The sequence below is a fragment of the Aotus nancymaae genome, unplaced genomic scaffold, assembly GCF_030222135.1.
Source record: "Aotus nancymaae isolate 86718 unplaced genomic scaffold, 86718_ANA_hifiasm-v0.15.2.pri h1tg000111l, whole genome shotgun sequence".
Classification (NCBI taxonomy): domain Eukaryota; kingdom Metazoa; phylum Chordata; class Mammalia; order Primates; family Aotidae; genus Aotus; species Aotus nancymaae.
Window position 1 is genome coordinate 560,808 of NW_026988526.1, and position 24,750 is coordinate 585,557.

Genomic DNA, 24,750 nt, shown 5'->3' on the forward strand with positions numbered 1-24,750 from the left:
ACCATCCGTCGAATGCTACTTGCTCATCTGGTCTCCTTTGTTACTGTTTGTTTTTGAGACGGAGTCTCTCTCTCTCACCAGGCTGAAGTGCAGTGGTGTGATCTCAGCTCACTGCAGCCTCCGCCTCCCGGGTTCCAGCGATACTCCTGCCTCAGCGTCCTGAGGAGCTGGGATTACAGGCACCGGCCACCATGCCCGGCTAATTTTTGTATATTTAGTAGAGGCAAGCTTTCACCATGTTGGCCAAGATGGTCTCTGCCTCTTGACCTCGTGATCTGCCTGCTTTGGCCTCCCAAAGTGCTGGGATTGCAGGCGTGAGCCACTGCACCTGGCCTGTTTTGTTTTTTTTTGAAACAGGGTCTCACTGTGTCACCCAGGCTGGAGTGCAGTGGCGTGATCTCGGCTCACCGCAACCACCACCTGCCCGGTTCAAGCGATTCTCCTGCCTCAGCCTCCTGCGTGGCCCAGGACTACAGGTGCCCACCACCACACCCAGCTATTTCTTTTGTATTTTTAGCAGAGACGGGAGTTTTGCCATGTTGGCAGGCTGATCTCCAACTCCTGACCTCACGTTACCCACCCGCCTCAGCCTCCCAAAGTGCTGGGATTACAGGCATGAGCCACCGTGCCTGGCCTGTTTTTTTGGAACAAGGTCTCACTCTGTCACCCAGGCTGGAGTGCAGTGGCATGATCTTGGCTCATTGCAACCTCCACCTGCCGCGTTCAAGCGATTTTCATTCCTCAGCATCCCGAGTAGCCAGGACTACAGGTGCCCGCCACCATACACAGCTAATTTTTCGTATTTTTAGTAGAGATGGGAGTTTTACCATGTTGGTCGGGCTGTTCTCGAACCCCTGACCTCAAAGTATCCACCCACCTCAGTCTCCCAAAGTGCTGAGATGACAGGCATGAGTCACCTGTGGTCTTTTTCTTTTAGATTCTCACCTAGGCTGGAATGCAGTGGCACAACCTCTGCCTCCCGAGTTCAAGCAATTCTCGTGCCTCAGTCTCCAGAGTAGCTGGGATTACAGGCACGTGCCACCACACCTAGCTGATTTTTTTGTATTTTTAGTAGAGACAGGGTTTCACTATGTTGGCCAGGCTGGTCTCGAACTCCTGACCCCAGGTGATCCACCCGCCCCGACCTCCTGAAGTGTTCCATTACGGGAATGAGCCATTGCGCCCGGCCACATGTGGTCTTCGTGATGAGTCTCAAATCTTAAAACAGATTCGCACAAGCAATTTTGCAAATTTGCCAAGCTACGAAGAATTTTCATTACATGTATTGCAAGGTCTTCAGTATGCTAAGCACGCGTTAAACTCTTTGCACCTTGGTTCAAGCAGCTTAGAGAAACGTTTTAGTATCACAGGACATAGTGATAAAAATCGATACAATAACCATAATACAGTGAGAAATGTCCCCCTCTCTCTCTGTCCCTCATAAGCTCAATCACCAGAAGCTTAGAAAACTGGCTGTTTCCAATTATGCCCCCGTAAATATGTTCCACCTTTTATATTGATGCCTTAGAAATACTTATTTTTTTTTTTTTGAGATGGAGTCTCACTCTGTTGCCAAGGCTGGAGTGCAGTGGCGCGATCTCGGCTCACCGCAACCTCCGCCTCCTGGGTTCAAGTGATCCTCCTGCCTCAGCCTCCCGAGTAGCTGGGATTACAGGTACCCGCCACCATGCCCGGCTTTTTGTATTTTTAGTAGAGATAGGGTTTCACTATGTTGGTCGGGCTGGCCTCGAACTCCTGACCTGAGGTGATCCACCTGCCTCGGCCTCCCAAAGTACTGGATTAGAGGCGTGAGCCACCGCGCCCTGGCTGGCCAGAAACAGTTTTTATTTTGTCAGGCACAGTGGCAATCACGTTGCTATACAATTACCTTAACAATATTTCAAGGTGGCTGAAGGTTCATAGCTCTTGCTTCTTTTAGATATATATACATATATATATAAATACATTTTAATTTTCTGAATTAAGCACATGGTCTATGTATCCTAAAGGAAGCAGTGAAAGGAAAGTATCCTCGGTCCCCAAAATCAAAAAGCTAAAAACACAGTCAGGCTGGGACGTGCTCAAGGCAAAGCTGCCTTCCATTCCGTTCAGTCAGCGCTGTGTTCACTGGGATAGATGCATGTCTGATGGCCTCCTTTGGAAACACTACTCAGAAACCCAAAAGAATGCAACCATTGGCTGGGCGTCGTGCCTGTCATCCCAGCACTTTGGGAGGCCGAGGCGGGCAGATCATGAGGTCAGGAGATCAAGAGCAGCCTGGCCAACATGGTGAAACCCTGTCTCTACTAAAAATACAAAAAATTGGCCAGGCGTGGTGGTGCACGCCTGTAATCCCAGCTACTCTGGAGGCTGAGGCAGGAGAATCGCTTGAACAAGGGAAGCAGAGGTTGCGGTGAGCCGAGATCGCACCACGGCACTCCAGCCTGGGCAACAGAGCAAGACTCCATCTCGGAAAAAAAAAAAAAAAAAAAGAATGCAACCATTTGTATCTCACCAGCTGTGACATGGAAGCCCCCTCCCTGCCCCAATTGTCCCTGTCTTTCAATGACCGTATTTCCTTTTTTTTCTGAGACGGAGTTTTGCTCTTGTTGCCCAGGCTGGTGCAAGGCACAGTCTCAGCTCTCTGCAACCTCCACCTCCTGGTTTCAAGTGATGCTCCTGCCTCAGTCTCCCCAGTAGCTGGGAGTATAGGTGCCCACCACCACGCCTGGCTAATTTTTTGTATTTTTAGTGGAAATGGGGTTTCAGTATGTTGGCCAGGCTGGTCTTGAACTCCTGCCCTCAGGTGACCCACCCAGCTCGGCCTCCCAAAGTGTGGGATTACAGGTGTGAGCCATCACATCCGGCCTGAGACGGGGTTTCTCCACATTGGCCAGGCTGGTCTCGAACTCCTGACCTCAGGTGATCCACCCGTCTCGGCCTCCCACAGTGCTGGGATTACAGGCTTGAGCCACCACGTCCGGCCTGAGATGGGGTTTCTCCATGTTGGCCAGGCCGCATCCGCTCCAATGTACTTCATACGTATATTAATTGGTGTCTCACATCTCCCTCAAGTAATAAAACCAAGCTCTGCCCTGACCAACTGAAACACGTATCGTCAGGGTCTCCTGAGGCTATGTCACGAGCGTGCGTCCTTAAATTTGGCAAAATAAACTTTCTAAAATAACTGAGTCCTGTCTCAAATTGTCAGGGTTCACAAAACCATCTCACGTGTATTTTGAATATCAGCATGATATTTATGCTAAATAAACAAAGACTACATCAAACAGTGTAAAAGAATGTCTAACACATTCAAAAGAGTAAAAGGAAACACAGTCATTGTACGCGTTCCAGAAAAAGCGTCAGTGAAAATCCAGTGCATCTTACCCACAAAGGCTCTTCCTAACTAAGAATAGAAAACTGAAATAAACGAACTACACTTTGACCTAAGGGTTTGGCAAAGAAGAACCACAACGCTTTCCCGTGGAAAACACGTAAAAGAAAACCACAAAGATCAGAGCAAATGAGAAGCAGATGAGAACGCTACACACAGAAGTGAAATCACGGGGGGACACAGCCTGGCGGTGCTTGCTTTTTGCTGTTCTTCTTGTTGTTTTTATTTGACACAGAGTCTCACTCTGTCGCCCAGGCTGGAGTGCAGTGGTGCGATCTCGGCTCACCGCAACCTCCGCCTCCAGGGTTCCCGCCATTCTCCTGCCTCAGCCTCCTGAGTAGCTGGGATGACAGGCACCTGCCACCACACCCAGATGATTTTTGCGTTTATAGTAGACACGGGGCTTCATCAGGATAGCCAGGCTGGTCTCGAACTCCTGACCTTAGGTGATCTGCCCACCTGGCTTCCCGAAGTGCTGGGATGAGAGACGTGAGCGGCTGGCCCTGGTGCTGCTTTGTCCTCTTCCTGTTATAAAATGTTCAATATACACCACATTTCCCAGATGAAAAGCAGAACGTTACGACTACAGAGCAGATGGGAAACTATATAAAAAACTTAGATGGCCTCTATGTTAATGTATTTAATTTTTCATAAAGCCAATGAACGAAACCAATAATTTATGCCTATGTTGGGTCTCAGAAAAGGACACCCTAAAATAAAGGGATTATAAGCAGCCTCAGAAGCAAACCTTCCTCTCTGACCTTCTCCCACCCACCCGTCTCTCAGACCCACTTCGCCCCAAGGATGTCACAGAAACTAGAATCCCTCTTTCCCAGGGTCAGTCCTAGAAAGCAAAACGCCTTTACCACAATGCCAGCCATAAACCCTAACAACAGAACTCTAACTTTCCCTCCACCCTGAGTAGATAAAAACCGGCCATAAAGAAATTCCCTGGCCTGGCACGGTAGCTCACGTCTGTAATCGAAGCACTTTGGGAGGCTGAGGTGCATGGATCACTTGAGGTCAGGAGTTCGAGACCAGCCTGGCCAATATGGAGAAATCCTGTCTCTACTAAAAATACAAAAATTAGACGGGCTTGGTGGCAGGTGCCTGTCACACCACCTACTTGGGAGGCTGAGGCAGGAGAATCATTTGAACCCGGGAGGTGGAGGTTACAGTGAGCTGAGATCACACCACTGCATTCCAGTCTGTGTGGCAGAGCGAGACTCTGTTTGGGAAAAAAAAAATTAAGAGACTAGAAGAATTAAGACAAGAAAATGGAGCCGTTCAGAGCTCAAGTCCCCTCTTTGATCCAAGATAAACTGCAAACCCCCAATTACTGTCGAGATACCTTTTTAAGGCAAACTTCTCTGATCTTCTCACCCCAGGGAAATGGAAAACTGGGGAAACAGGGAGTCATTAAGAGCAGGGAGGCAGAGACTGGCTTTCCTGCTGGCACGAGCGTCTTTTAACTGTCACGTACCAGCATTTGCTTCTCAATCTGCGGGACTGATTGATGGGCAAGAGGAATGGTTACTTTAAAAAGCAGAGCATGCACCATCCAAAGGCGGATTTCTCCAGAGTAAATGGATGGCTTGTGTAATTATGGCTTTACGCGGTAGCGTGGAGAAGAGAGAACTAACATTGTTTAAAAATACACTGTAGGGGAGGCGGAAAGTCAACAAATTTCTCTGTAGCAGGTGAAGAAATAAATTCAAGAGGGCACGTAGTTTCAGGAGACATTCCCTGGGGTGGAAGTTAGGAATAAAGCCATATCCACACCAGAAATGGGAAAGAATGGGCCGGGCGCGGTGACTCACACCCGGAATCGCAGCACTTTGGGAGGCTGAGGCGGGCGGATCACGAGGTCAGGAGTTCGAGACCAGCCTGGGCAACGTGGTGAAACGCTGTCTCTACTAAAAATACAAAAATCAGCTGAGTGTGGTGGTGCGTGCCTGTAATCCCAGCTACCAGGGAGGCTGAGGCAGGAGAATCGCTTGAACCCAGGAGGTGGAGGTTACAGTGAGCCGATATCACGCCACTGCACTGCCGCCTGGTGACATGGCGAGACTCTGTCTGAAAAATAAAAGTAAAAAGAAAGAAAGAAATGAAGACAGAGCCGACTCTGAGTGCTGATGATAGGAAAGGAGCTGCTTCTATGTTACTGTGCTGGTAATGTAGGATACACACAAGTAATACCTCGGTGCCTCACCAGCCAGCCTCTGTAAGCGGCGTACTTTCATACGGATCCACAGGCAGGATTTGTATGGATTATTTATCCACTCTGAGAGGCAGCTGTGTAGAAGCAGAGACAATTGAATGGTTTTATGTTAACTTCCTATGAACACGTTGCATTGCAATGCACTTCCATTGCAGGAGACTGGTGGGTAATCACACTGCAAACGCAATTATGGAAACTCAGTCCACTACTCATGACCTAGTTGAACATAGGTATTTTTCCAGTGCTCATTAAACCTGATGGCAATCACTGTTTCAATGAGCAACTGTGGCTGGCATCTAACACATTTATGACAACCCTTCGTGTCTATATTGAATTTTCCCTTTGAGAGGACAAACAACTCTATTATATTCTTTCTAGGATATCTACATTTAACATACTTGATAACTATCACCTACATTTAACATACTTGATAACTACCATCAACACGTAACATTCCTGACGACTGTCGCCTACACGTAACATTCCTGACGACTGTCGCCTACGTGTAACATTCCTGACAACTGTCGCCCACGTGTAACATTCCTGACGACTGTCGCCTACGTGTAACATTCCTGACGACTGTCGCCTACACGTAACATTACTGACAACTGTCGCCTACACGTAACATTCCTGACAACTGTCGCCTACACGTAACATTCCTGACGACTGTCGCCTACATGTAACATTCCTGACAACTGTCGCCTACATGTAACATTCCTGACAACTGTCGCCTACACGTAACATTACTGACAACTGTCGCCTACACGTAACATTCCTGACAACTGTCGCCTACACGTAACATTCCTGACAACTGTCGCCTACATGTAACATTCCTGACAACTGTCGCCTACACGTAACATTACTGACGACTGTCGCCCACACGTAACATTCCTGACAACTGTCGCCCACGTGTAACATTCCTGACAACTGTCACCTACGTGTAACATTCCTGACAACTGTCGCCTACACGCAACATTCCTGACAACTATCGCCTACACGTAACATTACTGACGACTGTCGCCTACGTGTAACATTCCTGACAACTGTCGCCTATGTGTAACATTCCTGACAACTGTCACCTACGTGTAACATTCCTGACAACTGTCGCCTACACGCAACATTCCTGACAACTGTCGCCTACACGCAACATTCCTGACAACTGTCGCCTACACGTAACATTACTGACGACTGTCGCCTACGTGTAACATTCCTGACAACTGTCGCCCACGTGTAACATTCCTGACAACTGTCACCTACGTGTAACATTCCTGACAACTGTCGCCTACATGCAACATTCCTGACAACTGTCACCTACGTGTAACATTACTGACGACTGTCGCCTACGTGTAACATTCCTGACAACTGTCACCTACGTGTAACATTCCTGACAACTGTCGCCTACATGCAACATTCCTGACAACTGTCACCTACGTGTAACATTACTGACGACTGTCGCCTACGTGTAACATTCCTGACAACTGTCACCTACGTGTAACATTCCTGACAACTGTCGCCTACACGCAACATTCCTGACAACTGTCGCCTACACGCAACATTCCTGACAACTGTCGCCTACACGCAACATTCCTGACAACTGTCGCCTACACGCAACATTCCTGACAACTGTCGCCTACAGGTAACATTCCTGACAACTGTCGCCTACACGTAACATTCCTGACAACTGTCGCCTACACGTAACATTCCTGACAACTGTCGCCTACATGTAACATTCCTGACAACTGTCGCCTACACGTAACATTCCTGACAACTATCACCTACATGTAACATGCCTGACAACTGTCACCTACGTGTAACATTCCTGACAACTGTCACCTACATGTAACATTCCTGACGACTGTCGCCTACATGTAACATGCCTGACAACTGTCGCCCACGTGTAACATTCCTGACAACTGTCGCCTACATGTAACATTCCTGACAACTATCACCTACATGTAACATGCCTGACAACTGTCACCTACGTGTAACATTCCTGACAACTGTCGCCTACATGTAACATTCCTGACGACTGTCGCCTACATGTAACATGCCTGACAACTGTCGCCCACGTGTAACATTCCTGACGACTGTCGCCCACGTGTAACATTCCTGACGACTGTCGCCCACGTGTAACATTCCTGACGACTGTCGCCCACGTGTAACATTCCTGACGACTGTCGCCCACGTGTAACATTCCTGACAACTATCGCCCACGTGTAACATTCCTGACGACTGTCGCCCACGTGTAACATTCCTGACAACTGTCGCCTACACGCAACATTCCTGACAACTGTTGCCTACAGGTAACATTCCTGACAACTATCACCTACATGTAACATTCCTGACAACTATCGCCCACGTGTAACATTCCTGACAACTATCGCCTACATGTAACATTCCTGACAACTATCAACCCAACTCAGAACACACTGTGAACAAAGAGACTTCTTTGAGTTTTCTGCTAAAAGAAAAAAGACAAGACAACCTGGGACATGGCATGTATCTTGTAAATTGTAGCCTCATTCAAACCCCCTGATACTTTGGCTAATAGACACATAGTGAGTGTGTCAGCTGTCTGATGTGTATCTCACAACACAGGGAAACGTGTTAAACCTTTAGTGAAATCTGAATCGGTACTGGATAGCACACTCAAAACGCGTTTCACAACACAGTCTATACACGGCAGTTTCACCGGATGTGAAGACATGTTTAGGAATAAAATAATAAACAAGTGGCTCAAAGTTACCTAAGTTCAGAAACTCAAAACAGCCACGTTCACGGAGAGGCACGCCCATACCTATAACACCTCCATCACTGAGTCTTTAAAGGGACATCAGAGTGAAATAAAGAATTTCTTAAATAGATAAAGAATCTATCATGACTAGATGCGGGGGCTCATGCCTGTAATCCCACCATTTTGGAAAGCTGAGGTGGGTGGATCATTTGAGATCACGAGTTCAAGACCAGCCTGATCAACATGGTGAAAACACGTCTCTACAAAAAAATACAAATATTAGCCATGCGTGGTGGTGGTGCCTGTAATTCCAACCACTCGGGAGGCTGAGACAGGAGAATTGCTTGAATACGGGAGGCAGAGGTTGCAGTGAGCTGAGATCATGCCACTGCACTCCAGCCTGGGTGCCTGATGTATCCCAAGAGCAAAACTCCATCTCAAATAAAATAAAATATAACAAATTTAAGGGTCTCACAGGAGAGGAATCTTAAAGATTAGAAGATATGTTGGGAGATATGTGTCCCTTTGTTTTTTTGTTTTTGAGAGGTTGTCTTGCGCTGTCACTCAGGCTGGGCTGGAGTGGAGTGGCTCGATCTTGGCACACTGCAACCTCCCCTCCCTGGCTCAAGCGATTCTCATGTCTCAACCTCCCAAGTAGCTGGGGTTGCAGGCGTCCGCCAGCAAGCCTGGCTGATTTTTTGTAGAGATGGGGTTTCGCCATGTTGGCCACACTGTTCTCAAACTCCTGACCTCAAGTGATCTGTCGCCTCTTCTGGAACTTTGTTTTCAATAGCTTGTGCCTGGGAGGAAGTACAGACGGTACCTACAGACACTCTTCATTCATGGTTGAATGACTGTAGCAGAAGGGACCGAGTCAAATGGCAGCAGGTGCACTGCACACAGATCAAACACGGACCTGAAGTTCCGAAACTGTGAGGGTGAGACCCAATCTAGATGATGAAGTAAAGCATACGATCCCAGTGACTAGAGAAGCTAGGCGGGAGGATCGCTTGAGGCCAGGAGTTCAAGACCAGCCTGCGCAACACAGCGAGATCCTGTCTCTACAAAGAAAATTAAAAAAAAAAAAAATAGGTGGGCACGGTGGCACACACCGGTAGCAGCAGCTACATGGGAAGCCGAGGTAGGAGGATAATTTGAGCCGGGGAGGTCGAGGCTGCAGTGAGCAAATAATGCCACTGCACTGCAGCTTGGGTGACGGAGCAAGACCGTTTACCCAAAAAAAAAAAAAAGAAAAGCAATTCCTCCTCTACTCATCAATAAATTAAATAATGAATAGTTGATATGTTGAACTTTTTTCTGCTTGTAATTGGAGCTACTGTGAAAACAGGAGTGTTTGTTTCCTACCAATATGGCAACAGGCCGTCCTGGCACTTCGTACAATTGATGGACCTTGTGCAGAGATACTCTTTACTGTCATTTCTTCACGGGAAAATGCATTTGGTGGTCAACAAACTAGAAATAACATTAACGGAAATAATCCACACATGTTTATCCCTGACCCCGAAATATAACTTTCTTTTTTTTCCGAGATGGAGTCTTGCTCAGACGCCCAGGCTGGAGAGCGGCGGCGTGATCTCGGCTCACTGAAACCACCATCTCCCAGGTTCAAGTGGTTCTCCCGTCTCAACCTCCCAAGTAGCTGGGATTATAGGCACCCACCATCATGCCTGGCTAATGATTTTTTTTATTTTAGTAGAGACAGGGTTTCACCATGTTGGCCAGGCTGGTCTCAACTGCTGACCTCAGGCGATCTGCCTGCCTCGGCCTCCCGAAGTGCTGGGATCATAGGTGTCAGACACCAGAGCTGGCCATAACTTAACTTTTTAACCAAGCTACTCATTTCCTAAAGAGTCAGTTGCATTAGTTACAAACAATTCTCAATATATTTTGTCCACCTATTCCATTCCTTTTTTTTTTTTTTTTTGAGATGGAATCTTGCTCTGTCACACAGGCCAGAGTGCAATGGCACGATTTTGGCTGGCTGCAACCTCTGCCTCCTGGGTTCAAGTGATTCTCCTGCCTCAGCCTCCCCAGCAGCTGGGATTACAGATGCCGGCCACCACGCCCGGCTAATTTTTGTATTTTTAGTAGAGATGGGGTTTCACCATGTTGGCCAGGCCAGTCTCGAACTGCTGACCTCAGGTGATCCGCCCGCCTCGGCCTCCCAAAATGCTTCCCACTGAAATTTATTTCACCATGGGGATGAGCCCAGTGGAGGACACAGGTTCTCTCATGTGTGAAAAATCTCTTGGATTTTTGGAATACGTGACAATACCGTGATTTATTCCTTCACAAGAACGGTAATTTTCCAAGCCAGTAAATCAATTTTGGCAATTAACACTAATTACTGGCAGTGATTTTATCAGGTGAAAGCCAGCAACCACATCCTTCATACAAAACATAAGTGGCATATTTTAAATTGGAGTGTTTCTCACATTTTAGCATGCATCAGAATTCCCTGAAGACCATCTCTTCATCAGCCCCTGCTCTCCAAAATGTGGGTTCAGCAGATGTTGGGTATGGCCTGAGAATGCGAGCATCTCCGCTTCAAACACATTCCCTGTTGACACTGATTTTGCTGGTCTAGGAGAGAGTCATGTGAAAGCCCTATTCTCAACTGTGTCAACCCTTTCGGTAAAGCTTAAACAAAATGATAGAATTAAAGGCCTGCTGGCCAGGCGCCCTGGCTCACACCTGTAATTTCAGCACTTTGGGGGGCTAAGGCGGGCAGATCAGCTGAGGTCGGGAGTTTGAGACCAGCCTGGCCAACATGGTGAGACCCTGTCTCTACTAAAAATACAAAAAAAAATTAGCAGTGTGCCATGGCACATGCTTGCTTCCTGTTTTTTTTGTTTGTTTTTTCTTTTTGGGGCATGCAGTAAAGAAACAGTGCACTCTCTATTCAACTGAACAACGCGGGCGGATCACCTGGGGTCAGGAGTTCGAGACTGGCCTGGCCAACATGCTGAAACCCTGTCTCTACTAAAAATACAAAAAAAAATTAGCAGTGTGCCATGGCACATGCTTGCTTCCTGTTTTTTTTGTTTGTTTTTTCTTTTTGGGGCATGCAGTAAAGAAACAGTACACTCTCTATTCAACTGAACAACGTGGGCGGATCACCTGGGGTCAGGAGTTCGAGACCAGCTTGCCCAGCATGGTGAAACCCTGTCTCTACTAAAAATACAAAAAATAGCAGCACCTGGTGGCACGCGCCTGTAGTCCCACCTACTCGAGAGGCTGAGGCAGGAGAATCTCTTGAACCAGGAGGCAGAAGTTGCAGTGAGCTGAGATCGTGCCATTGCACTCCAGTCTGGGTGACAGAGCAAGACTCCCTCTGTATGGTGTTCTGTGATAGCGGTCTGAAATGGACTCAGACATCCCATAAGAAGAGGAGGTGAGGACACAGACATGCACAGAGGGACGACCCTGGGAGGACATGGGGAGAAGACGGTGTCTCCAAGCCCAGGAGAGAGGCCTCAGGAGAAGCCGGCCCTGCCCACACTGGATCTCACACCTCCAGCCTCCAGGAATGTGGGAGAATCAATGTCTGCTGTTTGAGCCACTGGGTCCATGATATTTTATTACGGCAGCCCCAGGAAAGCAATGTTAAAGGAAACCTCCTTTAAGACGTCACTCCAATAAATTAGTTCAACCATTGTGGAAGACAGTGTGGAGATTCCTCAAGGACCTAGAGATTCCATTTGACCCCGTAATCCCATGACTGCTATACACCCGAAGGACTGTAAATCATTCTACTACAAAGACACATGCACACGTATGTTCATTGTGGCACTATTTACAACAGCAAAGACCTGGAACCAACCCAAACGCCCATCAATGATAGAATGGATAAAGAAAATGTGGCACATAGACACCATGGAATACTATGCAGCCATCAAAAAGGGTGAGTTCACGTCATTTGCAGGGACATGGATGAAGCTGGAAACCATCATTCTCAGCAAACTGACACAAGAACAGAAAACCAAACACCGCATGTTCTCACTCATATGCGAGTGTTGAACAATGAGATCATATGGACACAGGGAGGGGAGCATCACACTGTGGGGTCGGTTGGGGGGTGGGGGGCTGGGGGGGACAGCAGGGAGGTTGGAGAGGGATAACATGGGGAGAAATGCCTGATGTAGGCGACAGGGGATGGAGACAGCAAACCACCATGGCACGTGTGCACCTGTGCAGCAACCCTGTAAGATCAGCACATGTACCCCAGAACTTAAAGTACAATTAAAAGAAAAAAATAAAAGAGGTCACTCCAAAGCTACAAACTATGAGACAGGAGCATATTTAGAAAGACTCTGTGCTGTCACCAAAAAACAGTTCCCCGAAAGCTCAGAGGAGACATCTGGTAACACTCATCATCCTCCGCAGAGTAATCAAGCAGAAATGAATCGAGGCTCAGGTAAGTGGCTGTCATCAGGATTCATTTTACATAATCAGTCTGGAAAGCAAAAGAAGAGACCAGGAAAAGAAAAGCAATGGGGGTTTCACGTCTCAAAAAATTGGTGGAAGTGGCCAGGTGTGGTGGTCCAAGCCTGTAATCCCAGCACTTTGGGAGGCCGAGGCAGGCAGATCGCCTGAGGTCAGGAGTTCGAGACCAGCATAGTGAAACCCTGTGTCTACTAACAATACAAAGAAATTAGGCGGGCGTGCTGGTGCGCACCTGTAGTCCCAACTACTCAGGAGGCTGAGGCAGGAGAATCTCTTCAACCTGGGAGGCTGAGGTTGCGGTGAGCTGAGATCAAGCCACTGCACTCCAGCCTGGATGACGTGAGACTTCATCTCAGAAAAGAAAAAAAAAAAATAGGGAGAAATTCCTAACCACTGGTACCTCTGAATGGGACCTTAATGAGAATGAGGTCTCATGGAGTTTGGCCATGTCCCCACCCAAATCTCATCTTGAACTGTAGCTCCCATAATTCACCCACTGTGGGGGGGACCCGGTGGGAAACAACAGAATCACGAAGGTGGTTTCCTCTATACTGTTCTTGTGGTCGTGAGTAAGTCTCATGAGGTCTGATGGTTATATAAAGGGGCTTCCCTGCACACACTCTCTCTTGCCTGCTGCCATGGAAGATGTGACTTGCTCCTCCTTCGCCTTCCACCGTGACTGAGGCCTCCCCAGCCATGTGGAACTGTGAGTCCATGAAACCCCTTTCTTTGATAAATTACCCAGTCTCAGGCACGCCCTTATTAGCAGTGTGAGAACAGACTGATATGGGGTTTTCTGCAGATGTATTCAAGTAGAGATGAGAGCATTCTGGATTGACCTGGGTCATAAGTCCAGTGGAGGTGTCCTTCTACAACACAGAAGAGGGGCATGGTGGCTCACACCTGTAATCCTAGCCCTTTGGGAAGTCAAAGTGGGAGGATCACCTGAGGTCAGGGGTTCGAGACCAGCCTGGCCAACATGATGAAACCCAGACTCTACTGAAAATACAAAACAAAAAAATTAGCTGGGGGGTGGGTGACGGTCACCTGTAATCCCAGCTACTCGGGAGGCTGAGGCAGGAGAATCGCTTGAACCTGGAAGTCGGAGGTTGCAGTGAGCCAAGATTGCACCACTGCACTCCAGCCTGGGCGACACAGCAAGACTCCACCTTAAAAAAAAAAAAAAAAAAGGAGAGAGAGAGAGACAGAAGAGGAGACACAGACACAGAAGAGAAGGCACATGGAGATGGAGGCAGAGACTGCAGAATAAAAAGACCTAGAAAGGTTCAGCCACTCGGGCAAGATCACACAGTTAAAGATTGTTAGAGCTGGCTCTGAGGCTCCAGCCCTCTGGCTCTGAAGTTCCTTGATCTGCTTCGCAATCTGTATTACTTTCTCGGGATTTTCCGAACAAATGACCACAGACTGCCTGCTTCAAAGTCACAGAAATTCATCCAGTGAAGGGACGACTTCTAAAGACCAGAAGTCTAAAATTAAGGAGTGGACAGGACCGTGCTCTATCTGGAGGGTCTAGGGGAGGGTCCTTCCTGCCTTTCCCAGTTCCTGAGGGCTGCAGGCATCCCTGGGCTTGTGGCCCCATCACTCCAGTCTCTGTAAACATCTCTATGTGGGCCTCCCCTCTGGGTCTGTGTCTCATCTCCTCTTGCTATAAAGACACCAGTCATTGCAGTGGGGTCCACCCTAATAACCTCATCTTCACTTGATTACACCTGCAAAGTCTCTTTCCTGTACTGAATCCTGTTGTGGGAACTAGAAAAGTTCCTTTTTAAAGTTTCCTTTCTTGTTAAAGAATGAGTGTGCTAATAACCCTTTGTGAAGCCCTATCCTATGTAGCTGTTAGACACGCCGTGCTGACAGGCACATAGTACATTCTGTGTCCTTGTACTTTCACTGAGATATCAGTGCTGGACATGCTCACAGGCGTGTCCCAGCTCTCCATGGCTTTCACCTGTTTAGAAAAGTTTTAAGTTGTCAGCTGGTCGGGTTTTACTTTACATGGTGAGGTCTGGCTCCGGCCCACGGAGATCAGACATGGCAGGAAGGACAACCCCTAATGCGTCAGGGATAAATGTGTTTTCCTTTGTTCATTATACTCTTGTTGCAAGATGGCCAGTGAGGGTCCCCTCCCCGCAGCCCAGGAAGTAAAAACCGCGTGGCTGAAAGATCCTCTGTCTCAGGGCTGATTTTCTTTGCAGCACTGAGCATCTATTTCCAACACTGTCATCTCTCAAATTCATAGGTTAAAGCCCGAGCCCTGAGGACCTCAGAGGGTTAGGATGTTTAAAGAGGTAATTCGGGTAAAATGAGGTCACCAATATGGGCTCTAATGTGATAGGACTGTTGTTGTACCAGAAGAGGGACTGAGACCCAGACATGCTTCCTGCCTCCCAGATCCTCTAGGGATGGATGGCCTTCTCCTTCAGCGTCTGTGTCTCTTCTTCTGTCTCTTACAAGGACACCTGTCATTGCCTGTAGGGGCCCTCTTATATCGAGAAGGAGGTTGGAATAGTTCATACTATGTGTTCACTTGACTGGAGCATGGGGTGCCTAGAGGTGCGATTGAACGTTACTCTGGGGTATCCGTAAGGGTGGAGGGGAGGATCCTTCTGGCCTCTCCGAGCTCTGGGGGCTCCAGCATCCCTGGGCTTGTGGCCACAGCACTCCAGTCTCTGTCTCTGTCACCAGGTGGCCTTCTCCTCAGTGTCTCTGTCTCTAAATTTTCTACTTCTTGGAAGGACACCCATTCTATTAGTTCAAGGGTCTGCTATAATGACCTCATCTTAATTACATCTGCAAAGACCCTATTGCTAAACTAGGTCCCAGTCAGAGGTATTTGGAGTTAGGATGCTAGAAATAGAAATTCCATTTGACCCAGCAATCCCATTACTGGGTATATATCCAAAGGATTATAAATCGTTCTATTATAAGGACACATGCACATGAATGTTCATTGCAGCACTGTTTACAATAGCAGACTTGGAACCAACCCAAATGCCCATCAATGATAGACTGGACAGGGAAAATGTGGCACATATACACCATGGAATACTATGCAGCCATCAAAAACGATGAGTTCGTGTCCTTTTTAGGGACATGGACGAAGCTGGAAACCATCATTCTCAGCAAACTGACACAAGAACAGAAAATCAAACACCACATGTTCTCACTCATAGGTGGGTGTTGAACAATGAGAACACATGGACACAGGGAGGGGAGCATCACACACTGGGGTCTGTGGGCAGGGGGAAATAGGGGAGGAACAGCAGGGGTGAGGAGATGGGGACGGATAACATGGGGAGAAATGCCAGATATAGGTGATGGGGACGAAGGCAGCAAACCACATTGTCATGTGTGTACCTATGCAACAATCTTGCATGTTCTTCACATGTACCCCAAAACCAAAAGTGCAATAAAATTGTATCTATATAATAATATATATAATTTTATATATTATATATAATTATTATATAACATTATATAATAAATAATAATTATATAATATATAATTATATATAACATATATATATAAAGAGTTAATGGCGGCTGGGGGCGGTGGCTCAAACCTGTAATCCCAGCACTTTAGGAGGCCAAGGCAGGCAGATCATTCGAGTTCAGGAGTTTGAAATCAGCCTGGTCCACATGATGAAACCCTGTCTCTAGTAAAAATACAAAAATTAGCCAGGCATGGTGCTGGGTGCCTATAATCCCAGCTACTTGGGAGACTGAGGTGGGAGAATTCCTGGAAACCGGGAGGCGGAGGTTGCAGTGAGCTGAGATCGCACCACTACACTCCAGCCTGGGCAATAGAGCAAAACTTCATCTCAAAGAGAAAAAAAAGAGTTAATGGCATATGAGCAATGCTATCAAAGCCTTTCTTTAATATCTAGGTGCTTTTATAGGAATAACAACCCTCCTATTAATTGCACATGGTCATAAAAGCTTTCTCAGGTTTCTTATGTGATGATGATGCTCAATTTCTATTAAGTGCATGAATTTGCTTTGTAACATGTAAATTCTTTAGAAAGTACCTGTCATTTCTGTTGGGTGGGGTTGTTCTGGATCTGATCTGCTCATCTTCATTATTTAAAGCAGAGATTGTGGCCGGGCGCGGTGACTCAGGCCTATCACCCCAGCACTTTGGGAGGCCGAAAGGGGAGGATCACCTGAGGTCAGGAGCTCGATATCAGCCTGGCCAACACGGAGAAACCCCGTCTCTACTAAAACTACAAAAATTAGCCGGGCGTGGTGGCGTGCACCTGTGTTCCAGCTACTCGGGAGGCTGAGGCAGGAGAATCGCTTGAACCCGGGAGGCAGAGGTTGCAGTGAGCCGAGATGGCGCCATTGCACTCTGGACTGGGCGACACAGTTAGACTCTGCCTCAAAAAAAAATAAATGACACAGAGATTGTTCTGATACAGAATATCAGCCCCAAAGTGAGCTCCCGGAATGACAGACAACACGGTAGGAGGAAGGGGTGTTGCTGTTGTCTTTGGCGAGCAGGAATACCTGACAAGCAGGTCACATGCCCCGGGTCCCGCATCGGACATTCCCGGGGTTCCCCTTCCCACATTCCCCAGGTTCCCCGTCCCACATTTCCGGGGTTCCCCTTTCCACATGCCCCGGGTTCCGCTTCCCACATTCCCGGGATTCCCCTTCTCGCATTCCCCGGGTTCCCCGTCCCACATTCCCAGGGGCTCCCCGACCCACATGCCCCGGGTTCCCCGGGTTCCCCGACCCACATGCCCCGGGTTCCCCGTGTTCCTTGTCCCACATGCCCCGGGTTCCCCGTGTTCCCCGTGCCACATGCCCCGGGTTCCCCATCCCGCATGCCCCAGGTTCCCCGTGTTCCCTGTCCCACATGCCCCGGGTTCCCCGTGTCCCCTGTCCCACATGCCCCGGGTTCCCCGTGTTCCCTGTCCCACATGCCCCGGGTTCCCCGTGTTCCCTGTCCCACATGCCCCGGGTTCCCCGTGTTCCCTGTCCCACATGCCCCGGGTTCCCCGTGTTCCCTGTCCCACATGCCCCGGGTTCCCCGTGTTCCCTGTCCCACATGCCCCGGGTTCCCCGTGTTCCCTGTCCCACATGCCCCGGGTTCCCCGTGTTCCCTGTCCCACATGCCCCGGGTTCCCCGTGTTCCCTGTCCCACATGCCCCGGGTTCCCCGTGTTCCCTGTCCCACATGCCCCGGGTTCCCCGTGTTCCCTGTCCCACATGCCCCGGGTTCCCTGACCCACATGCCCCAGGTTCCCCGTGTTCCCTGTCCCACATGCCCTGGGTTCCCCGTGTTCCCCGTCCCACATGCCCCACGTTCCCCGTCCCACATGCCCCGGGTTCCTCGTGTTCCCCGTCCCACATGCCCCGGGTTCCCCATGTTCCCCGTCCCACATGCCCCAGGTTCCCTGACCCATATGCCCCAGGTTCCCCGTGTTCCCCGACCCACATGCCCCGGGTTCCCCGTGTTCCCCGTCCCACATGCCCCGGGTTCCCCGTGTTCCCCGTCCCACATGCCCCGGGTTCCCCATGTTCCCCGTCCCACATGCCCCAGGTTCCCCGACCCACATGCCCCGGGTTCCCCATCCCGCATGCCCCAGGTTCCCCGTGTTCCCCGTCCCACATGCCCCAGGTTCCCGGTGTTCCTCGTCCCACATACCGCAGGTTCCCCATCCCGCATGCCCCGGGTTCCCCGTGTTCCCCGTCCCACATGCCCCGGGTTCCCCATGTTCCCCGTCCCACATGCCCCGTGTTCCCCGTCCCACATGCCCCAGGTTCCCCATCCCGCATGCCCCGGGTTCCCCGTGTTCCCCGTCCCACATGCCCCAGGTTCCCCGTGTTCCCCGTCCCACATGCCCCGGGTTCCCCGTGTTCCCCGTCCCACATGCCCCAGGTTCCCCGTCCCACATGCCCCGGGTTCCCCATGTTCCCCGACCCACATGCCCCAGGTTCCCCGTGTTCCCCGTCCCACATGCCCCAGGTTCCCCGTGTTCCCCGTCCCACATGCCCCAGGTTCCCCATCCCGCATGCCCCGGGTTCCCCGTGTTCCCCATCCCACATGCCCCGGGTTCCCAGCGTTCCCCGTCCCACATGCCCTGGGTTCCCCGTGTTCCCCGTCCCACATGCCCCAGGTTCCCCGTCCCACATGCCCCGGGTTCCCCGTGTTCCCCGTCCCACATGCCCCAGGTTCCCCGTCCCACATGCCCCGGGTTCCCCGTCCCACATGCCCCGGGTTCCCCGGGTTCCCCGTCCCACATGCCCCAGGTTCCCCGTCCCACATGCCCCGGGTTCCCCGTGTTCCCCGTCCCACATGCCCCAGGTTCCCCATCCCGCATGCCCCGGGTTCCCCGTGTTCCCCATCCCACATGCCCCAGGTTCCCTGACCCACATGCCCCGGGTTCCCCGTGTTCCCCGTCCCACATGCCCCAGGTTCCCCGTGTTCCCTGTCCCACATGCCCCGGGTTCCCCGTGTTCCCCGTCCCACATGCCCCAGGTTCCCCGTCCCACATGCCCCGGGTTCCCCGTGTTCCCCGTCCCACATGCCCCAGGTTCCCCGTGTTCCCCGTCCCACATGCCCCAGGTTCCCCGACCCACATGCCCCGGGTTCCCCGTGTTCCCCGTCCCACATGCCCCAGGTTCCCCGTGTTCCCTGTCCCACATGCCCCGGGTTCCCCGTGTTCCCCGTCCCACATGCCCCAGGTTCCCCGTCCCACATGCCCCGGGTTCCCCGTGTTCCCCGTCCCACATGCCCCGGGTTCCCCGTGTTCCCCGTCCCACATGCCCCAGGTTCCCCGTGTTCCCCGTCCCACATGCCCCAGGTTCCCCGACCCACATGCCCCGGGTTCCCCGTGTTCCCCGTCCCACATGCCCCGGGTTCCCCGTGTTCCCTGTCCCACATGCCCCAGGTTCCCCGTGTTCCCCGTCCCACATGCCCCAGGTTCCCCGACCCACATGCCCCGGGTTCCCCGTGTTCCCCGTCCCACATGCCCCAGGTTCCCCGTGTTCCCCGTCCCACATGCCCCGGGTTCCCCGTGTTCCCCATCCCACATGCCCCGGGTTCCCCGCGTTCCCCGTCCCACATGCCCCGGGTTCCCCATGTTCCCCGTCCCACATGCCCCGGGTTCCCCGTCCCACATGCCCCGGGTTCCCCGTGTTCCCCGTCCCACATGCCCCAGGTTCCCCGTCCCACATGCCCCAGGTTCCCCGTCCCACATGCCCCGGGTTCCCCGTGTTCCCCGTCCCACATGCCCCAGGTTCTGCATCCCACATTCCCCCGAGTTCCCCTTCCCGCATTCCCCGAGTTGCCCTTCCCGCATCCCCGGGGTTCTGCGTTTGGCATTCCGGGGGTTCCCCTTCCCGCATTCCTCGAGTTCCCCGTCCCGCATTTCGCATTCCTCGGGTTCCCCTTCCCGCATCCCCGGGGTTCCCCGTCCCACATTCCCCGGGTTCCGCGTCCCGCATTCCCGGGGTTCCCCTTCCCTTATTCCCCGGGGTTCCCCTTCCCTTATTCCCCGGGGTTCCCCTTCCCTTATTCCCCGGGTTCCCCGTCCCACATGCCCCATGTTCCGCGTCCCACATTCCCAGTGTTCCCCGTCCCACATTCCCCGGGTTCCCCGTCCCACATGCCCCATGTTCCGCATCCCACATGCCCCGGGTTTCCCGTCCCACTCCGTGCATTGCTCAGAGACTCCTGTCTGCAGCACGTGGTGCTGGCTGTGCGGACACCCCTTCTCCCTCCTCCCAGGCCCTCCTGTACAGCAGGCAGCACACACATGCCTGGAGCCCCGAGCGGACGTCACAGAACGCTTGCCCCCCACGCGCCCAGCCCTGCCTCAGGCCTGGGGTTAGGGAAGCCGGGCATGGCAGGGCTGTTCTTCTTGCTAGGGGGTCCCAGCTAAATCCTTCAGCATGGAGCCCGAGGTGGGAGGTCTACGACGTCCTGCAGGGAGTGCTGATGGCAAGGATGCATGGAGCACCACACTCAGCACCTCTGCCCTGCAGACGTAGGGAGCATTGCGCTGAGAGCACCTGTGCCTAGCAGATGCAGGGAGCATCACTGCCCGGCAGACACAGGGAGCACTCTCCCCAGAGCACTGGTGTCTAGCAGATGCAGGGAGCACCGTCCCCAGAGCACCTGTGCCTAGCAGACGCAGGGAGCACTACTACCCAGCAGACACAGGGAGCACTATCCCCAGAGCACCAGTGTCCGGCAGACACAGGGAGCACCGTCCCAAGAGCACCAGTGTCCAGCACATGCAGGGAGCACCATCCCCAGAGCACCTGTGCCTAGCAGACACAGGGAGCACCACTACCCAGCAGACACAGGGAGCACCATCCCCAGAGCACCGCTGTCCAGCACATGCAGGGAGCAACACTGCCCAGCAGACACAGGGAGCACCGTCCCCAGAGCACCAGTGTCCAGCACATGCAGGGAGCACCACTGCCAGGCAGACACAGGGAGCACTGTCCCCAGAGCACCGCTGTCCAGCACATGCAGGGAGCACCGTCCCCAGAGCACCTGTGCCTAGCAGACGCAGGGAGCACCACTACCCAGCAGACACAGGGAGCACCGTCCCCAGAGCACCGCTGTCCAGCAGATGCAGGGAGCACCACTGCCCAGCAGACACAGGGAGCACCGTCCCCAGAGCACTGCTGTCCAGCAGATGCAGGGGAGCACCACTACCCAGCAGACACAGGGAGCACCGTCCCCAGAGCACCAGTGTCCAGCACATGCAGGGAGCACCACTGCCCAGCAGACACAGGGAGCACCATCCCCAGAGCACTGCTGTCCAGCACATGCAGGGAGCACCACTGCCCAGCAGACACAGGGAGCACCGTCCCCAGAGCACTGCTGTCCAGCACATGCAGGGAGCACCACTGCCAGGCAGACACAGGGAGCACCGTCCCCAGAGCACCACTGTCCAGCACATGCAGGGAGCACCGTCCCCAGAGCACCTGTGCCTAGCAGACGCAGGGAGCACCACTACCCAGCAGACACAGGGAGCACCGTCCCCAGAGCACTGCTGTCCAGCACATGCAGGGAGCACCACTGCCCAGCAGACACAGGGAGCACCGTCCCCAGAGCACCTGTGTCCAGCACATGCAGGGAGCACCACTGCCCAGCAGACACAGGGAGCACCGTCCCCAGAGCACCTGTGTCCAGCACATGCAGGGAGCACCACTGCCCAGCAGACACGGGGAGCACCGTCCCCAGAGCACCGCTGTCCAGCAGACGCAGGGAGCACCACTGCCTAGCAGACACAGGGAGCACCGTCCCCAGAGCACCGCTGTCCAGCAGATGCAGGCAGCACCGTGCCCCACAGACACAGGGGACCAATAACCTTTAACCCCCCCTGGACAGACGCTGTTATGACTGTTCACACGGTGCACCCACCTGCTCTGAAGGTCGTCCATGTTCAGCTCAGCGACGTAATGGGTGGCGGAGGAGACAGTGACCACCCTCGCACTGTGGCCAGGGGACCCGGACTCTCTCAGGGTATCCAGGAGAAGGTTGGTCAGCAGGAAGTGCCCCAGGTAGTTCAGGCCGAAATGTTCCTCGAATCCATCTCTGGTTTTCCTCTGAGGGACCATCATCACCCCAGCTGCACAAGACGGAATATCAGAGGGAGTTAGACTGGGGAGACAGTGGAGAAATCTCACTGACGGATTCCCGGGACGCACAAATGCCCCAAGACGTCAGAGGGTGGGGTCTAGAGCTGGCTGCCATGTCTTCCTCCTGAGCCTGTTTCCTGCTTTCCATATGGTGAGGAACATTCTAGAAGATCACTGAAGTCCCTCCCTGCTTTCCATCTCTGCATCTCTATGCCTTGAGTTTAAAAATAATAGCCACAGCAGGGTGCAGGGGCTCATGCCTGTATCCAGCACTTTCTAAGGTGGGTGGATCACCTGAGGTTGGGAGTTCGAGACCAGCCTGACCAACATGGAGAAACCCATCTCTACTTTAAAAATACAAAAATTAGCCGGGCATGGGTGGCATGTGCCTGTAATCCCAGCTACTTGGGAGGCTGAGGCAGGAGAATAGCTTGAATCCAGGAGGCGGAGGGTGCGGCGAGCTGAGATCGCACCATTGCAATGCAGCCTCGGCAACAAGCGCAAAACTCTGTCTCAAAAAAAGAAAAAAAAAGCCAGAATGATAATACAGTAACACATACACACAGAGTGAGAATCTTCCAAGTCACCAAATGGGTTCCCCTGGACAATTAATAATTCTGGGCGGCTGGGTGTGGTGGCTCACACATGTAATCCCAGCCTTTGGGCAGGTGAGGAGGGCAGATCGCTTGAGGTCAGGAGTTTGAGACCAGCCTGGGCAACATATTGAAACACTTTCTGTACCAAAAATGCAAAAAGTTAGCTGGCTGTGGTGGTGCTTGCCTGTAGTCCCAGCTACTCGGGAGGCTGAGGTGGGAGGATTGCTTGAGCCCAAGAGGCGGAGGTTGCAGTGAGCTGAGATTGAGCCACTGCACTGCAGCCTGGGCGACAGAGATCCTGTCGCCAAAAATAAAAATCTGGACAAGAATATTGCAGCACTGTTCACAACAGCAAAGACTTGGAACCAACCCAAATGCCCATCAGTGATAGGCTGGATAAAGAAAATGTGGCACATAGACACCATGGAATACTATGCAGCCATGAAAAAGGATGAGTCCGTGTCCTTTGCAGGGACATGGATGATACTGCAAACCATCATTCTCAGCAAACTGACACAAGAACAGAAAACCAAACACCGCATGTTCTCACTCATAAGTGGGAGTTGAACAACGAGAACACATGGACACAGGGAGGGGAGCATCACACACTGGGGTCTGTCGGGGAGGTGAGGGCTAGGGGAGGGATAGCAGGGGGTGGGGGATTAGGGAGGGGGAGAGCATTAGGAGAAATACCTAATGTAGATGACAGGGGGGATGGATGCAGCAAACCACCATGGCACGTGTATACCTATGTAACGAACCTGCATGATCCGCACATGCACCCCAGAACTTAAAGTATAATAAAAAAATAGAACAAATTTGATTAAAAAAAAAAAAGAATTGCTGCTATGGCACTGCCTCTTCAGAGTGTCCCACAGACAAATTGCTCAGATGTCCTCTGGGAAATGCTGACCTCAATATAAACACGGCCGGTCCTCACCACGGATCACAGGGCAGCCCCGCTGGTCTTGATTCTATAAACATAATTACCACTGGAGGCTCTGTGCTTGACAGATTCTATCTCCCAGACACAGAACGCCCCACCCCTGTCAGGCAAAGCCTGCCCGAGTGTCTGCCCTGATGTCCTTGCCGTGGGGACATGACCTCAAAGATGACTCGTTCTAGAAACACGCATGAACCATATTGTCTTGTACTGAGAGCAGACCAGCTTGCTTGGATAGTAATGCAAATGTGTGTATATACATACGTATATATATATGTCCATGCATGATGTAGATATGTACACATATGCACGTTGTGTGTCAGGAATTCTGTACCTGCACATATACTGTACATGTAAATGCAGGCACACATACTCAGACATATGCATATGTATTTGTGAACGTGTTTACACTGCCATGTGGGTGTATAACTGAATATATGCACAATTCATTGAAAGCTATACACTTATAGAGACGGATGTTTGCTTGTACATGTGTGTGTTCATGTCTCTGCATGCACAGATGCATTTTCAAATGTCTGTAAATTTGTACCTTTCTTTTACATGTATGTTATATACAAATGTGCCTATGGCTTTGCATGTATACACACATATTCATATGTATATACAAGTGTATACACGTTCACATGTGTATTTGCATATAGTCTATGTATATATTATATATTTATTTAATTTTGAGATGGAATTTGGCTCTTGTTGCCCAGGCTGGAGTGCAATGGTATGATCTCGGCTCACCGCAACCTCCTCCTCCAGG

At 51.4% G+C, this 24,750-nt stretch overlaps 1 protein-coding gene across 2 annotated transcripts in view; it reads right to left on the reverse strand.

The window, feature by feature from the left end:
* Positions 1-24,750, reverse strand: part of DHRSX (dehydrogenase/reductase X-linked) — a 219,145-nt gene that overhangs the window by 36,176 nt on the left and 158,219 nt on the right. The window contains exons 3-4 of one of the 2 annotated variants that reach the window (XM_064370951.1): positions 22,222-22,429; positions 5,594-5,689 (exon numbers count right to left, since the gene is read on the reverse strand). In XM_064370951.1, coding sequence (XP_064227021.1) covers positions 5,594-5,689; positions 22,222-22,429 — 304 coding nt within the window. The remainder of the gene's footprint in view (positions 1-5,593; positions 5,690-22,221; positions 22,430-24,750) is intronic. The other variant, XM_064370950.1, reaches the window with a different exon arrangement.